The 17,391-nt window shown below is 41.5% G+C and overlaps 1 protein-coding gene across 7 annotated transcripts in view; it reads right to left on the bottom strand.

Moving 5' to 3' along the window:
- Positions 1 to 905: 905 nt before the first annotated feature.
- Positions 906 to 17,391, bottom strand: part of CREBBP (CREB binding protein) — a 94,642-nt gene continuing 78,156 nt past the window's right edge. For all 7 annotated transcript variants that reach the window (XM_032197346.1, XM_032197344.1, XM_032197345.1 and 4 more), the window contains 8 exons: positions 14,450 to 14,600; positions 13,520 to 13,666; positions 12,977 to 13,090; positions 12,533 to 12,698; positions 11,146 to 11,313; positions 7,453 to 7,614; positions 6,921 to 7,202; positions 906 to 5,317 (listed from right to left, as the gene is read on the bottom strand). In XM_032197346.1, coding sequence (XP_032053237.1) covers positions 3,149 to 5,317; positions 6,921 to 7,202; positions 7,453 to 7,614; positions 11,146 to 11,313; positions 12,533 to 12,698; positions 12,977 to 13,090; positions 13,520 to 13,666; positions 14,450 to 14,600 — 3,359 coding nt within the window. In that variant the 3' untranslated portion in view covers positions 906 to 3,148. The remainder of the gene's footprint in view (positions 5,318 to 6,920; positions 7,203 to 7,452; positions 7,615 to 11,145; positions 11,314 to 12,532; positions 12,699 to 12,976; positions 13,091 to 13,519; positions 13,667 to 14,449; positions 14,601 to 17,391) is intronic.

The following is a 17,391-nucleotide window of genomic DNA, read 5'->3' on the forward strand; positions in this document are numbered from 1 at the left end:
TGGAGGCCTCTTCGTGCTCAGCCCCGCAGCGCCTGCCCTAAAGGGGCCCGGGGGGAGCACCGGGGGTGACCCTCGGCTGCACGGAACGCGCGGGCAGCCCCTGAGTGCCGCTACCAGGGCGGCAGAAAGCAGAAAGCAGGGCTGGGGACACAGAGCAGGGCAGCAAGGTGCTGCTGCTGCTCAGCGTTCAGGCCTGAGCGCCGCCTTTCCCTCCGTTTCCAGCCATTTGTTCGCGAGGGTTTGGGCTCGGCCACCGTGAAGATCCTGCACCAGGCTCCAGCTCTTCTGCTGTGAAATCCTGTGGTCCTCAGGTGCTGCTCCTCACGGCCAGGACCACCCCCAGGAAACACCGGCAAGGCCCTGGAATAGCAGACGTCCGTCCAGACTTCAAACATGCTGAGCTTCGTAGCAACATCCAAAGGAAACTGGACCAAAACCTCTCTATGGGGCTGCAGGGGCTGCACTCCAAGCCCAGCCTCTGCTCACATTTCTCTTCATCTTTGCTTCACTTATCTCCCTAAATTCTCTCCCTAAAATACCCGCTCCTATCTGAAACAGTTGCTCCAGCGAGCTGGGATTATCCAGTCTAAACCTATCCCTTGCTAGGTGCCTGCAGCATACATCGGGTTGCAGTTAAAAACACTCCAGTATTCGCTTCCCACCAGGTCTCTTTTCACTCTTCCCCAGGAAGCAGAGCCCAGGTGAGCTGCAGCCCGGCAGCCCGGCAGCTCTCTGCTCCGTACAAGGCCCAGCTTATTCAAATAGGGAAGCCGTGCCAACAATTCTTTAAAATGGATGCTACTTAAAGGTATTAACAAGATCGGGTGCAGTTATCTTAACCTTAGGCATCAGGCTCTGCCGATCCTAGCGGGCACCAGCCAACTGGAAGCATCCTTCAATCCAAGCAGTTTTACCAGCTTTTATTAGAAACACCAGCACATTTCAAGTTTCCTCTTTTTGATCACAAATATAGTATTTTTCCTCTTTTTAAGTACACAGCATGAGACACAGCATCAGGGCTTTCCATCTTTTTTTTTTTTTTTTTTTTTACAGCAATTTCTTTTGGACAAGCTTTGGGTTAGTGTTCACTGACCTCACCCCAGCCCCCAATTTTGACATCTTGAATTGCTGAAGACAGTTGCATGGGCAGATGAATCCAATGGTGGTGCAAAAGGTACAATAGTTAAAGGTTGGCAAGAAAAGTTTAAGCAGAGGCTCTATAGTTAAGAAGAACGGAGTAGCGCCGCAGCGCAATACTGTTTTGAGGGCACGGGGACAAAAGTTCTCCTTTCAAGCGAGAAACCATGCGCTCTTCTCACCCCATCCTCCCCCAGCCCCGCTCCTAAAAACACGAGGCTGGAGGGAGAGCTAACTGAAGGTGAGAAGCCAAGCAGGCCAGGTGCTCCCCCCAGAGCACAAACAGGCTGCCGGGCGTTGCTGCGAATCCCTCGTGAGTTGCATGGAATCGAGAAGCCTCAGGTCTGAGTGACGGCATTTTAGGCTAGTTGTGGTTTTAGCTCACACCTACGCTGGGGAAGTTTCCCTGGATTTTGACTTGGAGAAAGTAATTCAGTGGGAGGAGAAGGGGCAAGTATCCCAGGAAGATGAGGGCATGGTGACAGGATATTAAAGGGAACATGTACATGATTTGTTATTTTTTATTCCACAGAAAACCCTCAAATCTAGACTCAGAGTTAACAGCAGAAAAATAGTGTTAAAGTCAATAGGTTCATATTTTACTGTAGACTAAATAAATTAGCCTAGAATTAACTCAATACTCTCTATTTTCCTTTCATTGGTGATCCTTCTCTAAATTAATGCAGATTTTAAAAAGCAACGGCTATTAATAATTTATTCCAGTTAACCCTTATGGATGAACACCTGTAAGTATTAAATGTATGGGAACCATTCCCCTCTCCTCTCCCTCCCCGAAAAGGAAACAATCACTAAAGGGTGTTGTAAAACAGACATGCTACCTACAATACTCCATGTTTCGTGCCACTCCTACCGATGCCTCTGGCTGCTCTGTGTAATGAGTGAATATTCATAGCCATGTCTTACAAAGAACATGATCAAAAAATATATAAATAAATAAAAACCTTAAACATTCTTACATGGATTTTTAAAGAACAGAATACATGTTAAAAACTTCAGTAATTTATATCAATTTTAAGCAATACTTTATATACAATGGAAAAAAGACATGCATAGTCCAAATACAATGTTGAAAACAGCATTTTCATAACAAAAAACCCAAACACTAAGTGTTAATACCATGTACATGAATTCAAGAAGGACCACCCTTTTTTTCTGTTGCACACAGTTTATTTAACAATATGATATTATAAGTAAGAAATGAGTTTTTTTTTTTTTTTTTACCATTCTATACAGTGATTGAATCTTCTTGGATTTTCTTATTTATAGTAATTATAGCGCTTGCATGATTTACACTAGAATTGCTTTTCCTCATTTCAAGTTTCACATAGAAGAAAGAAAGAAAAGAATGCTTCTTCTCTATTCAAATCAGCACGGTCTAAGAGTGATCATCCCTATTTTCATCTAAAACCAGTTTTATCAGAGAAACAAAGCAACAATTTCTACATCTGCAAGACAAAGATTTTGGCATTGGCCAATGTGTGTTTTTGTGTGCAAGAGTCAATTCCTATCTTTCCAGGGGTAATACTTCAAACGCCTGCAGAGTTCACTATAGAAAAAAAATCTTCCCGCAACGTGTCAAAGTTACCGGGATACATTATAATGTTGCATTATTTCAGGAAACAGTTTCTGAATATTATTTTTCTTCTTTTAAACGCAAATGTTTAAAGTCTTGAAAATACAAATAAAAAATATGAATATAATGAACTTGTTTTCCCCGTTAAAAAAAAGGTATGAGTCAACAGCAACAAAAAAATAAAAACCAAAAAAACCCACAAAAGAGACCAGATATTTTAACTGCCTGGCTTTAACAAAAAAATATATTCTTTGTATTGTTTTTTTTTTTTTTTTTTTTTTTTAAACAGCAATTCATTCTTCCACGTGTAGGAAGCAGCAGTTCCATCTAGGATTCAAAACAACCCAGATGCCTGAATTTTCAGTACAAAATGTCCCAAGAACACGAAAGGAAAAAAAAAGTGATGCTCCCATAATGCTACAAACCCTCCACAAATTTTTCTAACGTGTCCCCGGTGGTATCACCGACCAGAGACAACTCGTTAGACAACGCACTCCTGTTCGGGGTGTTTAGTTGTGGAAGCATTGCACTCTGTTCTGGGTTGCCCAAGTGTCCCTGATCCATGGAGCTAGCCATAGTAACTGCGAGTCCTGGGTGGGGGGAACCAGTCTGGGGAGAGACGTGGTGCGGTGACGGCTGGGGCTGTATCCGCGGTGAAGGGCTGGAATGTGGCGGCTGGGACTGGGGACGGGGAGACTGAACGGGCGCTGGGGACCGCACCTGGTTGCTGAGGGAGGTGGCGATCTGCTGGCCAGGGAGATGAGACGCCTGCGGTTGTCCTGAGAGCATGTGCTGCTGTGGGCTCATGGGGTTGGGCTGGCCCGGGGACCCTATCTGCTGCTTCATCTGCTGCTGCTGCAGGATCCTCTGCTGCAGTGCTTGCTGAATGTTGGGAGTGCCGTCTGCCCCCATGCCGGGCTGGCCCATCTGGTTCAGCTGTCCCATCTGAGCCATCTGTCCCATGGACCCCCCCTGTATGGATATATGCTGCTGCATCCGCTGCTGCTGCATGGCCTGAGGGTAACCTCCCGGTCCTTGAGGCTGCTGGAACTGGCTATGTCCTGCCATCCCTCCTGCCATGCCAGCCCCTCCTTGCTGCTGCTGCTGTTGCTGCTGCTGCTGCAGTAATTGCCTCCTCAGTATCTCTCTGTACTGCGGACTCATGTTTGCCATGCTGGGGTTGTGGCCGGGGTTCATAATGTTTATCGCTTGTCCCTGGGGATTCATAGCTCCAATCCCTTGCTGCTGGGGAGGAACGCTCGGTCTCTGCACTCCCGCTTGCATCGCGTTCATGTTCTGCAATCCTGGTTGAGTGTGCATGCCTGGCTGTTGCATGCCGGTCTGCGGCTGCTGCATCCCAGGCTGGGGCTGTATGCCTGCTTGCGGCTGCATCCCGGGCTGGTTAGCCACGTATTTGGCTGTTCTTTGCTTTATAAAAGCTGCCATAAGCTGAGGGTTGGATTTAAGGATATTAAGAACCTGCTGCTGTTGCTGCGGTGAACTCGGTGATTTCAAGGTCCTCAGTAAGTCCTGAAGTGCGTTCGGAGGGATGCTCCGGGGCGGCTGTTGCACGCCTGGCATCCTGGGCCCAGCCACTGCTTGTGGCGTTGCCATCGGCATCACTGGTCTCGCCATTCCTGGCTGCATCGGTTGCTGCTGCGGCATCGGAGGCGACTGCCACTGCCCAGGCTGCATGTTGGACATCACCGGGCCGCTCACGGGGTTGGGCCGGGGTACATTCATGCTGACTTGCTGCATCTGGTTCACTGAACCCACCGTCGGGTTTACTAGCCCTGGGCGACCAGGAGGCAAACCATTGTTGATGTTGTTGACCCTGTAGAGTTGCTGCTGCTGCTGGGCAGCTTCTCTCTCGATCTGCCGAGCTGCTTCCACCGCGGCTGGCGGAGGCTGGGCCGGAGGTGGAGGTGCGGAAACCGGGTTTGTGGGTTTTCCTGCTGAAACAGTAGTGGGGGGCTGAGTTCTCGACACGCTGGGGAAGCCAGCCGGTGACATACTTACAGGGGAAGGCTGGGGCTGGGGAGGAGGCTGCGGTGTTTGCGGTGTACTTGGCTGCTGTGTAGGGGTACCAGGCGTTGCTGAGGTAGGAGAAGGCAAACTTTGCTGAGGCACGTTTCGGGTGTTCATGGTAGCCATCCTTCTGCGCATGAGCTGAGCCTGCTGCAGGCGATGCTGGATCTGCTGCTGTCGAAGCTTGTGTTTGATATTGAGACAGAATGGCACAGGGCATTTGTTCTCTTGGCAGTGTTTGGCATGGTAGCAGCAAAGAGCTATGAGCTGTTTGCACACTGGACAGCCACCGTTGGTCTTGCGCTTGCAACCCTTGGTGTGCTGGACAACCCGTTTCATCTTCTGGCAGGATGGCAATGAGCAGTTTGCATTGCGGCACTGACAGGCGTGGACAAGGGACTGAATGCAGCGCTGGATGCTCAGTCGTCGTGACTCCTGGGGGCTCTTGGACTGCTGCTCTCCTTGGCTGTTGCTCTCATCATCCAGACCCAGGCCCCACTTAACCATCTTGTGGTCATGGCTCTTAGTGTTGTAGCAGTTAATGCAGAGGTCGTAGTCCTGAAAGCAAAGAAAATCCAGGGTTCAGTTGTCTGTAAAGCACTAACTAAGGCAGTAAAAGAGGAAAGAGTGCTGCTAGGCGAGCACCATGATCCTGATGTGGAAGCACACTTTGGCTTTCAGTGGGTACACAGCCGAACAATAGCAAGACAACAGCTGCCAGTTTCAATACACTCCTGGTATACTGAGGTAGAGAAGCGGCTGCACAGCCCCCAGGACAGCGGGATTGGACCTTTGAGGCTGGGAGTTTTGGGCAGCAGAAGGCAGAAGCCCCATCAGCTGCCTTAGCAAAGTGAACCTGCAGTCACAGGTCTTGCCTGTTGTGGGTAATAACGCAAACCGGCTGTAATTGTCTCTTGATTTTTCTTATACAGCAGTCGTGTGCCTCCCTACCTTTTGAGGATGGTGACTTGACTTTGCTGTAGTGTCTACTGGGCTACCTACACAAGGAAATCTGACACCTCTGAACAGTTCAAACAAACCTAAGTGCTTAAAAATCATGGCTTTGCTCTCCATTTTACTATTCTTCGTGTGATTACTGACAAATAATTTGTAACCTGAAATGTACTTTTTAATCTCTAAGTGCAGGTTTCATGTCAAGACAGACACATCCGAAAACCTGCTCAAACACCCACATTTTCACTGTCCTGTGCTTTTTTTTTTTTTTTTTTTTTTCTGGAGAAAGGTCACTCTCTCATACGGAAGTACCCAGAAGGAACTTAAAGGCCACAATTCCTTCCACCACTTAATTCCCCTAGTCTATACGATCCGTTTCCTGCGGTCTTGCCTCAAGAAGCTCTATTTAATGCTTTCCTCAGAGGGATTAATTAAGATTCTTCCACCACAAACCTGGCAATAACTTGTAGTGTAAAAACTAGGTTACACTTATTCAAAAAAATTTTTTTTTGGTTCAGCTACAGCCAGAGGTCATCGCAAGCCCTCTAGAGGCTATCTTCTCCTCAAGCCCATCTGTATAACTCCGTGTGTAATTGCTCTCTAACATAGTTCAGTGGAAGTAATCTATCCTGTAATAGGACCAGACATTATAAGTATTGAGCCAGGTTAGGAAGCAATTATTTGGGCTGATCTGAAGGGCAAGCAACCTCCAATGCTGGGCAGAAGAGACAGCGATGAAGAGCCGTGTTAGCCTTCTCAGCCAGCTTCACAGCAGCCCGGCCACGCACCTGGCTGCACTCATTCTAACACCAAGTACCACGAACAAAGCAGAGTTAACCTCTCTCGTGGACATCCATTTAATGGGGATGAGCTTGTGTCTCGCGGATGCCTACTACTCTGGCAGTGTCAAACCCTACCACATCATTCTGGAATTCCCTAATGTTAAGTAAAAGCTTGTGTATGCAGAGGAGATGACACGGCTATACCAGACTCAGCTGTAGCCATTCCAGAGTATCACAGGTTTCCATGTAGAGAAACTAAGGGCACTTATTCTAGAAGAGAGACCCCACTGTTGCAGTCAAATTCCCTTAAGGCTTAGCACTCCTCACATCATGCTTAATTTGGAAGAACTCTGCGCAATATTTAAAAACAGAAACAAAACAAAAGGAAACGAGCTCGATTGAAGTGTCAGGTGATATACACATACCTCACAGACAGTGCAATGCCACCTTGTTTCCACATGATGTTTGCACTCATTGCACGTGTAGACAAAGCGATCCTGCCCTTGAGTATGTAGTTCTACCAGCATGCAGAGCGTGGACCACTTGGATCGGCGTAGTGAGGAGAACTCCCAGTGCTTATCTCTGGCTAAAGTGAGGAAGGCATCTCGCCCATCCATCAGATCACAGCTCAGTAATGGATCAGGGTCCACAATGGGAGGCAGAGTGTTAATTACAGGCCCAGCATGTAAATGAATCACAAAAAAGACCTGCAGATAAACACAGGAAAAAAAGCCAACAATGTTAGATAATCCTGCAGGAAATGCTCACGTTCTGTTGCAATAATGTTACGCTGCAAACGTTATTTGACTTAGTTTATGGTAATCTCTTCAATATGTTGTTACATAACTGAAACACTCAGCATAACCAAAAGCTTTACTCTCCCTGATTTTTCAGTTCTATCATCATGCCTTGATTTACGGGAATAAAATCTCTTTACACAGCACATTTTGACAGTACCTCTTTATGCTTCTCCATGGTGGCATACAGCTTCTGAGACAGATCATTGGACACATTTGGCATGCTGGGTTTCTTCTTGTTAGCTCTGCTGATGCTACTCTTATTCTTGTTGGTTTTTTTGTTGTTCTTTTTCTTGGCATTTTTGCTGTCACCCTGGCTTCCCTGCAATAAATGCATAGGAAATGTGTTAAACTTTATAGAGCTCTCTCCCATTCACTGCAGCTGAAAGTGAAACACTTCTGCTGTCAATAATAGAACTTTGTTCCAATGCCTGCAAATCAAGCATGCTGTGTTAAATATATCTTATCCTCCAGGAAAAATAAAAAGTCAAACCAGCAAGCAAGAAGTTTCAAATGTTGTTTAAAAATAGTCCATTTTTTCCTCAACTATGCATATACATTAAACAGTTTTCAGTTTATTTTTTTCCTTCTCAAACATTGTACTTCAGCTTCCATTGCTTGTTTTTCAAAATCCTGAAGACATTTGATAATAAAATGAGTTACTAGTTTAAAAATGAGTTATTAGTTTAAAAAAATTCTACAAGAGTAGATTTTGCTTTGTTGTGCATTTAGGACTTCACACACTTGCTCAAGTTCTAATTAATTAATCAACAAATCTAAGGCTAATGCATAGATGAAGACACATAGGATTTGAAACTAACAAAACACGTTTTTTCCAATCCTGAAGACTTGCTACTGCATCTGTAACTCCAAACAATATCAAGCTTTCAAAGCCTTCACTTGTGTATGATTACAACATAGACCACAGTGAACATATTCTGAATGCTGAGTAAAAAAAAAAAATAAATAAATGATGCTATTTAGATGACCTGAGAAAACAGGAACAGTTTTATATTTCTAATGTCCCTGAAAAAACAAAACAAAACAAAAATCTCCAAAACACAAACTCCCAACAGGGAGCACACCACCCAATAAAATTCCCCTGACTACTACAATGTTGGTCTGCAGAATGCAAAAATAAGCTACTGAAATCCTCTGATACATATACATACAACAAAAGTTCCTTTCATGAACACTATGTACAGGCAAACAGGTTTTATTTGCAAGCACATTTGTTCAAACAAAACAAAAATACTCCAAGTGAAGAAGCAGTTCTATGTGTAGACCATATGTCTCATTGCCATCTTTCATTTTGTTCATTAGGCTTAGACGGGAATTCCCTGTTGAACCTTGTTTTATTCAGTAACTAATCTTACTGACTTTTTGACCAAACCTGTTTGGAAATTAAAACTACGCTAAGGGCAAGCCAGACTGAGCTCTAAGTGATTTGCAGGTATTTGGAATTGAATTCAGTGTGTTCCTATGACTTTCTCTCCCAAAGTTTTCTACCGCCCCGATGGCATTATGGCACGTCTTCCCCTTTGCCTGTTCATTCTGGAGGACCTACATAGGTTTTAAAATTTGAACACCAAAGGAAAAAACAGATTGAAACCTAGCTGACAGCGTAATTCCGTTTCCTTTCTACTACATCTTTAATTTATACATGGTCAATCACACAAAACTATTCCAAACGTTTTAAGAAGATTGGTTTTGTACTCTTTCATTTTGATACCATTTAACAGATTGTCAGGTTTGCCAGAGACGCCAATGGCGCGGTTACTCACTGAACCTTGTCTCTTCAGAACCTTTTTCACAAACTCCTGAATATTTACCATGTCTTTAGAATCTCTTATAACTGATGCATGTGGCACACTTTCAAACAAATTCTCCTCCTTCCTAGGGTGAGCTTCAACATCCTAGAAGCTTCCTCCTATTCCTCCTAAAAATCAGTAAACCACATCCTCAAGGTCTTTTCTCATTGTCCCAGTACTGTTAAGGACCGAATTTCATACTACATAACCATCTCTGGACTGCAGTAGAAATGTCTGCATCCCTTTAATCTGTAGCCAACTTCCTTGGGAAGCTTGTAGACAAAGAGGAGAAAACGAGTTCTATGGTAGTAATAGTAGGAAAATGCAGGATGGTACCGTTATCTCTGACCCCTAACATTACTTTTGCTATTCCTATTTTGTTCTGATCCTGCATTTTGTTCCCCAGAACATCACTTCAGACAGGACAGCAGTAACACAGCTGACTTATCCATGTTTTCAGGACACCTGCAGAGCTGGGGCACTCTCTACTGTTCAGTTATACTTTAACTTTCTCTCCATGTACATGAAGTTTGTGTTTTTGTGAAGTTCTTGTCATAAACAGGTTCTGTACAACTGCAGTACAAGGCAATCTACTATGATTCATCAATTGTTTCTACATGTGGAGATCCCCCATTCCTGGGCATACTTTCCTCCACAAAATGATGCAAGTTCACAAAATGACTGCACTGGACAAGTCCTCACGCTTTCATTTTACTAATTTTCCTGAGCCAAGGGGCAAAGACCACACTGCTTCCCTTTTATTGCAATTCTGGTTAACATCTTGAGCAAGGTGGATGCAGATTTTGTTCCCACCACACTCCAAGCAACAACAATGGCATTAGAGTGGAATATACGGATTTTAACAGTCATGGCTGTCTCTTCTCGCTTTAAGTAAACTCATGAGTTTAACAGCTGTTTTGGGGATTTTAAAGCACCTTTTTTTCCACCTCTTGGATGCCCATGTTTACCCTGGCATTTTCAGAATGGCAGGCTACAAGGGCAGGCTATGATTTATTGAAAGTGATACTGTTAACAAAAGAATACTGCAACATAAATTTCAAGCCTTGCCTTACAGTTACTTTTATGCTGCTATGTTTGTTGAAATATTTCAAATTTTAAAATTACATTCAGAATGAAAAAGGTGAAAGCCATTAACTTTACAGTTCCATAAAAATAGCAGCAAACTATATTAGCTTTGAGGGAGCCGGTAAGGTTTAATAGATGGAACTTTCTGACATAAATGAAATTGCTCCACATCAATCACACGTGATATGTACTGTACGCAAATTGCCACAGCATCTAAGCTGAATGCAGTTTCTCCCTAGTTAAAGCTTCTGGTTCCACCTTGATCCTGACTTCAGATTTTCTTACCATATTTATTTTAAAAATATCTTGCTGTAAATCACAAGGGAAAAGGACAGTATAAAAGCACTACAACCATTTAGTTACAGGTACAAACCAGACAAATATAAATAATGAAATTCTGGCTGGGATGTGTTTTTTTTTTTTTTTAATAAATTATTCACACAAAAAGAATGCTGGTGAGGGAACACCACCATCAGGATCAAAATTTCACACCAGTGTCAAGTTTGTAGCAGTTGGGAACTGAAATTCAGAAGCATTAATTGCAAGTGACTTCAAGTATCTTTCATTAAATATAGGCAAAATTTAATTCATCTCTGAAAAATACAGCATCTTTCAAAACACAAACACCTTTGCAAAGGTGTGAACTAGAAGCTCCGCTGAATGACTGCAAGCCAACACAGCAATCACGATGCAATCCAGAAGTAGCTTAACACATTTCCCAGAGAACAGAAATGCTGAACTACATAACTGACTTCTAATTCTGTTAATGAAGTAACAAGCCAACAGAATATTTCTTACCTGAGAAGAAAACCAGAAATGCAGATAAAGGGAACCCCTGATTTAAAATCTGATGTGAATGACCTTTTTCCTAGTTAGACTGTGAACTCTAATTTACCGAAGTGTTAATTGTCAGCTTTGTGATCCAGAAGCACATACAACACGTAAAGTTAACTCACCTCTGTTGTTTCACTAGCTGCAGTGCTTTCTTCCTTCTTCCTTTCCTCCTCCTCCTGCTCCAACTCTTTAATGCTTTCCTCCAGCACATTGGGCCAGAAATCACCTTCAAAGTACGGCAGCTCCTTGGCACTTGTCAGCCTGTCCTCAGTCGCTTGTTTGAAGATGTCCTGTTAAGTGACACAATACCAAGAACAAATAAATGAAGACCACTGAGAGCGATGGGAGAACCAGAGAGGCAATCCATGGCCCACTCCTTGCAGGCCTTCTTTTCTGAGAACAGCACAAAGATCTGGTCTGACAGTAGTGCTAACAGCTCACTCCCTGCTTCAGCTTTGAAAGAAAGCTGCTGAGGCTCTCCTGAACCTCCATCACGCAACAGGTGCGTGACGGTACAGACAGGGATAATCCTGGAAAGGGTAACAAAGCCCTCCCTGCTAGGTACACCAATTTAAAAAAAAAACAAGCCCCACCACTGAGCTTTTCCTACACCGTTTCTGAACAAGAGCAGAATCAACAGCAAGTGTGTCTCATCTAACCCTTTCCCTGACAAATCTGAAAGTCTGTGAGCTCTTCATCTGGGAACCTGCTACAGGGTTCCTATCAAGACCAGCTTATTGGCAAAGAAAGAGACGTTCTAGCTTTTACTACTCCACATCAGATGACAAGGTTTGATCTATGCTGTTCTGTTCCACACATTTAGTAACTGTCATTTACAATCAAAACATCAATTATTTTTCATGCACTGTCACTACCATTAAGAAATACATGTAAATTTTAGCATGTGTAGGGAGTGGCATATGCTACCTTTTCCACTCTTTAACTTACTGCTTTGGGTACACATGTGATGACAAAAACCATCCTTTTTCTTCAAGTGAAAAAGCCATTTTTATATATATATATTTTTTAATTTTTAATTTTTTTTATTTCATACTAGTGAGGTCCCATATTCCACGTGATCCTCCAGAATCACCACAAACAGCTTCTCCCCTCCCTCAGCACAAGCTAATACTGACAACCCTGTCCTTTTAACCAGTCAGTACAGGAAAGTCCACTTGCTTTTGCTCATTCTTCTCTCCCTTAAGCACCTGAGTAGGGATGCCATGGGTCCACTTTAGGAATGCCTGCAGTATTTCTTACAGAGTCGACTGAAGAACATGAGCTGTACAATTCACAAACTCACTGAAGAAAGCAAATAGAGACAGCCCATGACCTTCAGTGATGCACAGCTTCGCCAAATGATTTTTTCCAAAAAAAAAAACATTACGAAGAAATGCAAAAGGACTACACTGCCCCCAATTTCCCAGATCACACTGTTGCTTGAAAGCTTTTAAGAAGATACAAATAAAAAGCCCATCAAAATAATTCAGCAAACAAGCAGTAGCAAACCTTGTAGTCATGAATGATTCTCTCAGCAAATGCCTTGTCTAGCATCTTCTTATACCATTCTTGTAAGCGTTTGGGTTTGGGTATTTTCTGATCAGGTGGATGGCAATGAAAAATATAGTCATCTCCTTCACTTGGAGGACAGGCCCAGATGTGTCCTGTCACATACCTGCAATTTACATACACATAAAGAAAGAACCTTAATGATATTGATTACCATCTTTAAATTAACTCAGCCAGACAAAATGAAAGAAAGAATCCTAATGACAGAAAAACAACCTTATTGACAAAATCCAAACTCTCCCCGCTGCAGAAAAGGCACGCGTTCCACAGACCTCAGAAAGGGTAGAAGTAAAGAGAGACTACCCCAAGTGCAAGGCTATTTGGCATCCTGAATAAACAAAATGCTAAGAAAAAAAACATTTCTTAACAAAAGATTTCACTTACCCCAGTTTCTTCACGTACTCCAAATATCCAATGAGGATTTCATGATAAACTGCAGTTCGGAGACAACGGGGGCGGAAGAAATGAATACTATCTAGATACGATATGTACACACGTCTATAATAATGAGAGAAGAATGAAAAAAATGATGTACAGATGAACTTCATTTTTTTCTACCGAGAACTGACTTTTACAGAAGGTATATACATAGCCATACTGAACAAAAAAGATGATTGTATATTATTCTAATGAATATTTAAGCATCTTAAGAAGGTTTAAACAGCCCTCAGAATGAAAAGATGGGTAACATTTTAATACAGCAAGAATATACATCAAGAATATTTTAATACAGCAAGAAAATACAGAAATCATAACATTTTTGTTAAGTTGTCCCTTTCAAAGTCATTTGCAGTTACACTGTAGGACTTATTTCATCCACAGAATTGAAATACATCTCCCACTCTTCTGTAGTTTAAAGTAATCTCCCAGTGAACGGAGCAAGATGTTCTCTGTGCATGAACCACTGGTACAGAAATGCAAGATTACCTTGTATTTGGAGGGGGACAATCTGAGCCATACTCCTGTACATGCATGCCAAAGAAGCATACATCTACTCCGTCAATCTCCTCAAATGCAAATAGAGCTTTGGTACGGTAAGGGAAGGATTCTGACATCTCACCAGAATCCACAAATCTGGAGAAAAGAGTGACAGGAAGGAAACAGAAAAAGAGACAGTCACAAAACCAGTAGGAAAAAACTCTTTAACTTCCTTTTAACTTGTTAGAAATACTTATGCAGAAGTTAAACTAGGGTCAGATCACAGCTGTATTAAAACAGAGCCTGTCACTGCACAACTCAGGGGAAAACAGTGTCCATATAGTTAACATATGACTGAATAGGCAAGTACTGAATACGAGAACATCCTTAGAAACCACCAGCCTTTAAACATACTGCAGAGTAAAAAACCTGATGCGCTACGATGATGTGATGTCAACATTACCTTTATGAATTAAATCCCAAATGCTTAATAAAAATTTAAAGTTTTTCATTTACCATTAAGTAGATTAAATAATAACTTTTGAAAGCTAAAGTATTTATAAAACACAACAAATTGACGGAACAGTAAGTAACAATCTCAGCAAATGTTCCAGAGTAAACTACGTATTCAATGTTAACCAAAGCATGGTCAGACTCTCCCTCTAGATTTAGTAATAAAAAGTCAGAGTATTACAACCAAAACCAAAGAGTGTCCCTCCACATGCCCACCAAACAGCTCAAATAAAGCTGTCAACCTCCTCCAAGTTCACTTGCTACATACTACTTTTTCTTACCTTTCGTAACCTGCTTATTCATGCCTAAGTTTCACATTTCTGCAACAGGATTCAGGTGTAAATTGGCACAGTTTTGCAGCATGTGTGCAGGAAGGCATCATAATAAAATATTAACATTGTGTTTATTGCGATTAATATTACTAACCTGGATTTCATTCCTGGTTTAACCTCTACTGTCTTATCTGAACTTGCTACCACTCGGACAAAGACCTCTCCAGCTTCAGGATGATTCTGTCGTCGCAAAAACTTGTTTACTCTATCTTCCAAATGATTTCCTAAACGAGTAGTCTGTAGCCCTGGAATTGAAGGGGGAGAACATGAGAACACACGTTTTTGATACCGGTGAAACCACTTCATTTCAGGGTCAGTTATGTTTGTACAGTTTCTCAGCTCACTTCTCCGCATAACTATGCTTTCTTCCTTTGTTTTACCTTCACATGAAAATTAAGATTTTTTTTCTTTTTACAGCCAAAATTAAAACAGCAAATCAATGCATGTTTTTAACCAGAGCATAAGCATTCATACCGTTAAGTGGAAACTAAAACCACTACAGTGGAAAAATTACTTAGTAAGTGAACTAACAAAGAAGGCTTTACGTAGCATTTTTAAATTTGCAGGCTTATTTTATGAACACTGCAAATGTTTTCTCCTAACAAAAACACAATTTGGCTGTTTGACAGAGATTACATCACTTTATAGATCTGGCTCAATGCCACACCTTTTCAAGCAAAGCAAATCAACAGAAATGAAAAGCCTTTTGACTTCAATGGAGATTTCATTGCTTTTTCTTTTCTTTTCAGGAGAGCTTTTAGATGGAACAGTTACAGTAATCTGCACATAAAGCTTAAATAGTTCTTGCACAGTGATAGAGGTCTTTAAAAGTTCAAGTCTCCATATTGTCCAGATCCCTTCTCTAAGTCTTTACATTTACAATTAGCTTTTGTGAGCATAGCTGCTCTCGTACTATTACAGAACGTGATAGTTTTCAAATAAATCCACAACAAATTACAGAAATTAAGATGAAGATTGATTTAAATTAAGAAAACAAAAGTAGCACACCACTTTGACTTGAACATTAATAACCACTTTTCTTATCCTACTGTATTTATTTTACCACTAATATTTCTACTTTCTATGGCCCACCAACTACCTTTGGCTAAAACGATGGTTCAATCTACAGATGCTTGTTTTACTAACATGCATTTAATTTTCAGTTCTCTGTTGCTTCGTTTTTCAGTTATTATCTAGCTACAGACACAAGGCTGTTGCTTCTTCCTGACTACTGAGCTTGCATATAGAATGCTGCAGTAAAAAATCTTTGATAAAAATTATTTTAGGCACCGACACTGGGAATGGAGCCACATATACTCAAAGGAAGATCTTACTTTCTACATTCTTAAATGCTTATTTTACGATCAGTTTATACAAATTGTCAAACACAATCTTATTTTACATCTTTTAGTCTTTCCCCTTGGTCCAGTGAGATTCTTTGGTTATAACATCAGCAACACAACACTGATGGCAATCAATAAAATAATTTGAAAGAAGGTTAAAGGATAAAGGTACTTATTTGCTTTACATATTCCAACACAGTACCAGCTAAAGATATTGGGATTTCCATAAATAACAGAAGGTGGTTGATTTTAAAGAATTTTCAGATATTTTCTGAAGAAATCATTTAGTTTTGTTGATTTCTTTTAAGACAAACTAGAAAAAATAGAAACAGCTCAATTTCTGCTAATGAGTTGGTACATTTTTAGAAAGCTCTTTTAGTTAAATCTACAGTCTTAGTGTATTTTCATTTTACCATCTTTCTAATGCTAAGCAACCAAAGGATATCTGCTTCTTCCTTATGCTGCAGTGCAAAATGACTCAAAAAATTAAGAAAAAGGGCCAAATAAGATAGACAAAAAAGGAGCATTAAGGCTACATGCACTGTAAGGAATGGATCTAAAATCCACGTATTATGATATATTAGAACTTTCAAATTCTTTTAAAAAGCAACTGTATTTTGTTTCTTGGACACATCTAATGCATGTACTTCCAATAAAAGCTCAGGACTCAGACTGAATGGATGGACTCGATGATCCTTATGGGTCCCTTCTCGGGACATTCTATGATTCTATGACTATCAAATCTGTAGTTCAAATTTGAAGAATGGTATCCAAACCAATAACAACATAGTAAGGTTTTCAGGCAGCCTAAGTACAGAAGTTTTGTAGTAGCAATGGCAAATGTTGGTTACTGGATGAGTAACAGACAGACAGGAATAAAGTCAGACTTCTGGCTTACTGTCATTTTTTGTCAGGATGCTTCTTTGGGTGACTTATTTGTCAGGATATCTTTAGGCTTTGAAACATTTTCTGCATTAGCTACTAGTCAAACAATATTTATATGTTTTCTTAGTAAGAAAGATTCTTCAACAGATAAGAATTTCACAGCATACCCCAGCTGTACACTCGTTTACAGGTTGTATTTAGTCTGCTATCAGTCAGCTTTATGCAATTTACTTGCAATGTGGCTAAGATAACTGGGTTTACTTAATATACATTATGAATGTTACCAGAACAGCTGAGCAATAGCTTTCAGCTGAGGGATGTGCTTTCTTGATCATATGCCACGTTTGAGAGAGTGTAGAAATACTAATCATAACTCAGGGTTATTATGGGGAGTGAGAGGAGGGGAAAGGAAACATGTTAATGTCTTAAACATTCACCACTCATATTTGTTTTTATGTCCATAGTAAGACCAAGGTTTTGACAACAAGAAGCAGCTTTCCTTCCCAGTTCTTGTGTTTCTATTACAGCACTGTTAAACAAGTCTGATCTCAAGAGCTGACCTCAACAGTGGGCTCTGGACTCAAATCTGGCAGCAGGACTCAAATCATAATGGGAAAAAGAAAACAGGATAGGCAATGAGCAAGGAGAAGGAAAGGGAAACCAATGCCTCCCAGTTATCCCACTCGAAATCTCTTACTATGCTGGAAATGCAGTCAACTATATATGATCACACAAAAATCTTTAATGTAAAACCACTCCTTTATTAAAATTTGGAAGATTCAGGTTTACAAATGTACTACGACAAGGT

The sequence above is a fragment of the Aythya fuligula genome, chromosome 15, assembly GCF_009819795.1.
Source record: "Aythya fuligula isolate bAytFul2 chromosome 15, bAytFul2.pri, whole genome shotgun sequence".
Taxonomy (NCBI): Eukaryota; Metazoa; Chordata; class Aves; order Anseriformes; family Anatidae; genus Aythya; species Aythya fuligula.